Source organism: Chiloscyllium plagiosum, chromosome 13, assembly GCF_004010195.1.
Source record: "Chiloscyllium plagiosum isolate BGI_BamShark_2017 chromosome 13, ASM401019v2, whole genome shotgun sequence".
NCBI classification, from domain to species: Eukaryota; Metazoa; Chordata; class Chondrichthyes; order Orectolobiformes; family Hemiscylliidae; genus Chiloscyllium; species Chiloscyllium plagiosum.
In genome coordinates, this window is record NC_057722.1 from 45964404 (window position 1) to 45972620 (window position 8217).

General features: G+C 37.0%; 1 protein-coding gene across 1 annotated transcript in view; it reads right to left on the reverse strand.

The window, feature by feature from the left end:
* Nucleotides 1-6843, reverse strand: part of LOC122556380 (arf-GAP with coiled-coil, ANK repeat and PH domain-containing protein 2-like) — a 183251-nt gene extending 176408 nt beyond the window's left edge. The window contains exon 1 of the mRNA XM_043703013.1: nucleotides 6659-6843. Coding sequence (XP_043558948.1) covers nucleotides 6659-6711 — 53 coding nt within the window. The 5' untranslated portion in view covers nucleotides 6712-6843. The remainder of the gene's footprint in view (nucleotides 1-6658) is intronic.
* Between the last annotated feature and the right edge of the window lie 1374 nt (nucleotides 6844-8217).

Sequence of the window (8217 nt, forward strand, 5' to 3'; positions counted from 1 at the left end):
CCTCCTGGACTTTCAAATTGGCACAGATTAATTATGAAATGTATTCCCCTTAAGTTCCTTACAAATATGGTGCACCGAAAGACCGAATTATTTTATAAAATATGGCATCCCTTCTTGAATTACATAAATACAGATATTTCGGCTATCCTAATAAGGGCTTTTATTTAATTGAGATTACAAAACTGGCTGGTCCGGGGCCCCGCTGGGGAGGAATCCCGCACGAATACGGGTTTTATTACATCTGATGTTAACACATTCCGAGCATGTAAGAGACTTAAATATACACTCTGGTTAGTTGTAGGTTAGATTAGTAGATAGTTGAGTTTTATTTTTTTTTTCTTTTTTGTTTTTTTTTCCTTTTGTTAAATTTTGGCTATATTTGATTTAATTCTACATCAATGTTTATATTTGAGAGTTTTGTTTATTTTTGTAAACTTGTAAAAATGTTAAATTTCTAATAAAAATATCTATTAAAAAAAGCAAATATGAGACAATGAAAAACTGCCATTCCTCATTTAAATAATATTAAACACTCTTATTCTTCCAAGCAGAAAGTGCAGAACAACGCTCCCATATTATACTTCATCTGCCAAGCGTTAGCACTCCTCATGCCTACAGACTTCATGTTGTCCTTACAACATGTCTTGCCACTTCTTGTAAGGTCCACAAACCAGGGATGTACATTCATTTCCATCATCCAAGTCATGAATATATTGTAAATAGTTATGGTCTTAGCACAGATCTTTGTGGTATTCCACTAGTTATATAGTTTACCAACTGAAATGCCCCCTTTGTTCCAACTCTTTGTTCCTAGTTAGCCAATCTGTTGTCCGTGCTAATAAGTTTATTTCCTGCATCACAGTCTCTTCTTAAGTAGCTACATGTATAGTGCATTATGGAACACCACATTTCAGAAATCCAAATATTATATAGACTGTTGCCCTTTATCTATCTTGACTGTAACCTTAACATATTTTAACAAAACATGTACTGCATGATTTCCTATTCATGAAGCAATTTTGATTGCTTGATTGCATTATGCACTAAATGTTTGACTGTTACATCTTTTATAAAAAGAGACTCTGATCCTTTCCCAAAATCAGATGTGAAGCTGATTGGCCGACAGTTAACAGCTTTTTGACTCCCTACCTTTATTTTAGCAGTTTTTCAATTCTGGTCAGACTTTACCAGAATCTAAGGACTCTTGCAAGATTACATTGCATTACTATTGCCATTTTACCTGTTTTTTTTCCCCCGATTTGATACTATCCTTAACTTTACTGGCACTCTTAATTCACTGATTTTATTCTGAATGCACAAAGCATTCAAATACAAAGCCTTTAAATTAGTTCTATTTTCAAAATCTCCCTCCTGACATGATTCCTTGGTCAAATAGGACATCCACACATGCCTTTTTTTAAATTTTTTGCAAACAAATCAGCATCATCTGCAACAAATCAACCTGCACTCTTGCCTTCTCCTTTAAAGATTGCTCATTGTGCCAGAAATAAGAAGCCTAAAGAAAGTAAACACAATGGAGTGAAGGGAAGTTTTGTGTCTACATTGGAGAAGCAGTGATAATGATGGATCTGAATGCAAGAAAAATAGTTCACAAGAGTAATAATTTACCTTGTCAGTCAGCACAGGGGCATAAAGGAAAAGATGGATGGTCAACAAATTGTGTGCAAATTACCACAGGTCTCAAATGACCTGAACTTGGAAGATAGTAGGCTTGAACAAGAAACCACAGAAAGCTCTGGGTTAAAAAGGACAGCGGAGAGTCTGGGGAATTTGGCTTTGTGGGCAAGTCAACAGAAGAGGCCAGCAGAAACTGCTGAACAAAATGGTCATAAGCATAGCCATTAAGTAGTTGTTTAACAACCTGTGTATACTGTTTCAGGTAAAGATGGAGAGAGCAAAGCAGTCAAAAGAGATTATTGTTTGTGTGAAAAGAAAGAGTACATGCTATACTTTCTCTCCAGGATCTTTCTTAAGTAAAACAATCACAAAAAAAAAAGAAGTGTGGGTTGCGACAGTGCCCGATTTGATCTAGTGAGACCTAGTGATGGATGTTTAAACCAGTTGTGCCTCAGATACACTTTCACCCCTTGAACTTGAGCATGGAGACAAAGCTACACCTGGGATTTAAAGATTTTCCTGGGAGTCAAAAAAAAGCCTGAAAATGGAGCAATTAGACCCATGATACAATAGACAAAGCAAAAACGGTGAACATCTGGTAGATCTAAATGAATAAAACACCAATAGCCCGTAAGAGAACTGCGCAATTACATGATAGTGCTGGCTGTAGTCACCGGATATCTATAAAGATGTAAAATTACTCTCAGATGTTTGGCAGAATTCTTTTCCAAACTACCAAATGATCAGATAAAAAAAGTTTTCCAACAAATTCTGCCAAAAGCAATTCCAAACATTTAAGCTGCAACAATAATGTAAAGTTCATAACTAAATTGTTTTAATAACTAATTCAGTTAACTGAACAAAGTTAACAATGCATGAAGACCACTGAATATTCACTACCTTATAAATTTTAATTCTTTGAGCAATCAGTTCAATGCTTAACATCTGTAAAAAACATTACTCTGGAGAGGAGAGAAACCAACATACATGAAGATTGAATACCTCAATTTTCAGTATAAAATTATTAAATCATTGCAGGTATTTTTGCACGGCAACTAGTGATGGACAATAAATGCTGAATTAGTCAGTGACACACAATCCTTTGAATGATGAAAATTAAAAATTAAAACATTTGCAAAATGGAATAGTCATTTGTCAGACTATGCTGCGAAGTAATTAATCAGAAAAGCAAGGCTAGATTATAACTTCTGTTTTGTCGATCTTTGATCACATAGAAGGAGATAATGAGCCACCCCTCAGAAAAAGGGTTTAATCTTACTCAAGATTCCAACAACCACATCAAGCTGTCCCCCAGTAAAAAGAGAAAGATGCGCAACAGGAAGAAAATATAAGCTCTCTCTCTCTCTATTAAAATGTACAATACATGCATCAATGAGTCATTAAACTGTCAGCAGTAACTTGTCACCGCAACAAAATTTGGAGCTTCAAAACTACATCGTTGCACAACGGCTGTGGTATGAAAATCAGCAGCACTAGATAAGGAACATGTTCCAAACTTAGTCAAATTTTTTTTTAACTTGAATTTTAAAACACATTTTAAGTGTTGTACTTCTCATTTTTCAGTTAATTATAGCATTATGACAACACTGCAATTCCAGGCAAAATCCAAACTAATCAAAAGTGAAAAACAGAATTCACTGGAAGTATTCAGCAGATCAGATAGGATGTGCAAACAGGAACAGGAATTAGCATTTCAAATTGACAGACTTTCAATCAGAACTTTAAAACTGATAAAAAGAAAAGAATACATGCACTATGTTCCAGTTATGTTTTCCTCTATGATTTAATGCAGTTATAACATCAGAGAGAACTAGCATTCATGAAATGCAACTGATGATTATTATAAACAATCAACTGATGCTCATCCATAAGGAAATCTCTTATTCTCAAAAAAGGAGGAGAATGACTATGCTGGACATTTAATAGTAATTTTAAGCCAATTTCTGATGTCATAGTTTAAACAAAATATTAATGCCCAATTTTGTTCAAATAAATTTATGTATCAAGCTCAAATACATGCATTGCAAGGCTAAAATTGTATCATTAAAATGGATAGGTCAATGAAGTGGCTAGTTTTTTTTTCTTAAGGCAAATTATTAAACATTACAAAGAGATGTCAATGTAAAAAAAACTACAAAAAAGGTATTATTTGACTCATGTTCTCCACTTGAAAACCTACTCCAAAAATGTTTAAAAATTGAATCAATTAATGCCCATCAACATGTAGAAAACTCTCCTTGGGGTTAGTGATTTTTCATTTTGGAGATAAGATCATGGTAGCTCATTTATTGACTCAAGTGATTCATGGTCAACAAACACCAACAGGACAAGTGCTCTGATCAAGTGACAAGTCTTAAGTATACTATATTATGAATTGCTTTGCAGCTTTAATGTATTTCTAATTATTTTAACCCAATACTACAACCAGCAATCAAATTTGCAAACTCAACAAGTGACATTTCCCATAAATTGTTCAACGTCGTTGCTTGCAACTTAACAAGTCACACTCATTTGAGATCACTACACTATTAAACAGGAAATATCTTAGTTTCACATTTATAAACTGAACAGGCAAAATAAGGAATTAATTTTCTCCACTAACTTTGAAAGTAATGCAAAATGGAAGGGATGCTTCTTGGTGGGTTTTTTTGCTTGCTTGGAATAAAAGTATGATTGGACAATCTCCAAGACACAAAAAAAAATTCCATATACACAACTTTGAGACATTGAAGTAGTTAACAGTGCTCTTTTATCTCCAGAACCAGAGTACAAATCAAATAAAGAGATTGAGAACATTTTCATATTTTACTTCATACTGCACATGGCCACACTTGCCAAAGTGAATAACCATCTCATGGTAAAACAAGGTTGACTGGTGTGAGACACTGCAATGTATACTGCCACTAAAAGAATTGGAACATTTCTTCGAGCCTAATGTCAAGGTATTTGGCCAACTTACAACTTGACTACAAGAACTGATATTGATACTGAAAAATAAAATGGGATTACCAACTGAATGACACTGACATTCGGGATCAGATCAAATTACACTTCAGAGTTTGAAATCAAAATATACACTATTAATTAATACTATGAATGTTCTTGCCAATAAAGATCCACAATCAACACTGCCAAAAATGAACATAAGAAATACAAGCAGGAATGGGCCATCCAGCCCATCAAGCCTCATCTGCCATTCAATAAGATAATGGCTGATCTTTTCATGTACTCAGCTCCACTTACCTACCTGCTCACTGTAACCCCTACATTTTTGAACAGTAAAAATTATCTTTGCCTTAAAATATTCAACAAGATAGCTTCAACTGCTTCACTGAGCAGGGAATACCACAGATTCACAACTCTCCAGGAAAACAAGTTCCTCCTTGACTCAGTCTTGAATGTGCTCCACCTTTTGAGACGACACTCCCTAGTTCTAGTTTCATCCAATGGAAACAACTTCCCTGCTTCTATCTTATCTATTCCCCTCAATTTTGTTTCAATAAATGATCCCCCCACCCCATAATTCTTCTAAATTCCAATGAATATAGACACAAACTACTCAGTTTCTCACAAACCAACCCTCTCAACTCCAGAATGAGTGAACCCCCTCCACTGGCAGTATATTCTCTCTTAAGTAAGGAGACCAAAACTGTACACAGCACCCTATACAGATGCAACATAACCTCCCGATGTTTAAATTCCATCCTTCTAGCAATGAAGGACAATATTCCGTTTGCCTGCAGCACCTGCAAAGCAACACTTTGTGAATCATGCAGAAGGACACCCAGGCCCTCTGCATGCTGCAAGTTTTCACCATTTAAATAAGTCAATTTTGCTGTTATTCCTTCCAAAATGAATCACCTCATATTTACCAACATTGTACTCCACCTGCGAGACCTTTGCCCACTCACTTAACCTATCTATATCCCTCTGCAGACTTTGGTGTCCTCTGCACACTTTGCTCCACCACTTAGTTTTTTTTTGCAAATGGTGACACACTACACTTGGTCAAAAGTGTGGTACTGGAAAAGCACAGGTCAGGCAGCATCCGAGGAGCAGGGGAATTGACGTTGAGGCATCAGCCCTTCATCAGATTCCTAATTACTAGTGACTAGTCTACAATCCTCACTTTCACCACACTACACTTGGTTTACACCTCCAAATCATCTAATTGTAAACAATTGCAATCCCAACATCGATTCAAACACTCACTACTGATCACCAACCAGAAAAATACCCATTTATCCCCACTCTTCCTTTCTGTTAGTTTACCAGATCAAAAAAGATCAAATGCTCATCTATGATGTTGTTTAGTGAAATCGTGCCAAGAAAGATGGCTGTCAAATTATTCACATCAGTCTGCTTACAACAGTTAAAGTTAATTTGAATGTGATGAAAAAAAATTTAAAGGGACATTTAAAAAGTTAACATTTTAGGTTTATTGTAAATTCAAGAATTACTTCCAAAGTCATTAAGTGCAACAAAATACTAATGCCAATGACATCAAAAAGATAGTTCACAGACTTCAAAAGTCCACAGTAGAAGCTAACAATGACTTTAACAATTTCAGCCATACAAAGTTCTTCACAATGAAATGTACAATAGGCACCTGTACTGACTAAACACTCGAATGTTAGCAAGGATAATAGGATTGGCACTACAAGAACCATCCCACTAAAAAAATGTTGATGGGATCAAACATTTACACTATAAACATGAGCCCAAAACATGGCCAAAAAAACTGACAGTTAACTTTAAAAAACTCAATAAATCTAAATTTACAACAAGAGTTTACAATTAAAACTTAACTCAATTATTTTTGATTAATTTGTGGAATTTTCTGAAATACGATTTAAAACTATGAAATAACAAACGTTAAACAAGATGGAAATAAAGCACTGATTCTCCACTTCAGGAGAGGCAGCCGGAGAGAGGGCATCAAGCGACAGAACATTCCTGCCCACAGAGACCGGGGATCATTCCTGGGACAACGGCCTACCTGAAACGGGGAGAGTCCTTCAGACACTCATCGAAATCCACCATCAACTTCATGGCGCCTGTGTACAACTAACCGTTTACCGCCGCCCTCGCTCACCGTCCGTCGTCGGTTTAAGGCGTGACCCCGTCCTCGGTCCCCGCCCGTGCCCCGCTCGCTCCCGTGCACCCGGACTCACAGGCACTGTGACTGACAGTGAACCAACCAATCAGAGCCGCCCCCTCCAACCAAGCCAACCAACCAGTTGGCGGGAGGCCGCACTAACCCCGCTCCCGAAGGAATTGACTCCAGCAGTCCGATCCAGTTCTATCCTGATCCTGTCCGGGATTCCGCTAAGGGTAGGTCCGATCCAGCTCGGCGTCTGGATCCAGTCCGGGATTTAGCCCTGGGGTCTGGCTCCACTCCCAGTTCGGGACTGGGATGCAGACCTGATTCGGAATTCTTAAAGAGTTAATGTTTCAAATACAAAACACGGCGATTAATCCGTCAAGAGATACATCAATGTCTACACCAAAACAACCGTGTGGGTAAAGGAAAAGTAACAATATTTACAAATAATGTTTTTAAGAATGATGTCATGCACAAACCATTTAAGAAGTAACAGTAAATAATGATTACCTATTAATGTTAGAATCATAGAGATGTACAGCATGGAAACAGACCCTTCGGTCCAACCCGTCCATGCCGACTAGATATCCCAACCCAATCTAGTCCCACCTGCCAGCACCCGGCCCATATCCCTCCAAACCCTTCCTATTCATATACCCATCCAAATGCCTCTTGAATGTTGCAATTGTACCAGCCTCCAACTATCTGCTGGGATATTTGCATTGTATCAGGTGTGTCTTCAGGACCTCTGAAACATCCTTAGGTTGAATAAGAACAAATTGCTGGAGAAACTCAGCAGGTCTGGCAGCATCAGTGCAGAGAAAGCAGAGTTAACGTTTCAAGTCCAGAGTCACCCAGCAATATTTGTTTCAGATTTTCAGCATCCGTTGTATTTTTTTCTTTTGTTGGTTGATGTAAAGCTATCTAGCTCACGGAAGTTTATTTTCATTTTATACATTTGCGCCGTCACCTACTTAACGCACAAACCATTCAAAAGTGTTAAAGCTGCAATGAAATCTCAGCTCTTTTATATGTTAGTTCTAACAAATTCCAGAATTTGGACAGAATTGCACATGAATTAGGAGAGTGAGTAATAATATGCTTTTACACAGGTTTGCAGTCAGTTGGGCAGCAAAATTCTAAATTAAGATGCTTGACGATACTGAAAAAACTATTTATAGAAAAAATACAGATTGTACACAAAATCTAAACAAGACCAATAGCTTTAAGACTGCCTACTATTGCTCCCATATTTCAACAGTGCTGTTAACAATAACATTAATGTTTACAACAAATTTTGAGCCAAACATTTTGGCTCCGTATAACGTACAAAACTCAGCAATGCAAATACAGTAGTTCGCAGCAGTAGCGAAGGCATGGAGAAAGAAACATTGTACTGAAAAGTGAGCGTCCACTTTATTGATTTCTTACGATGAAATCGTTACACGGGCTGC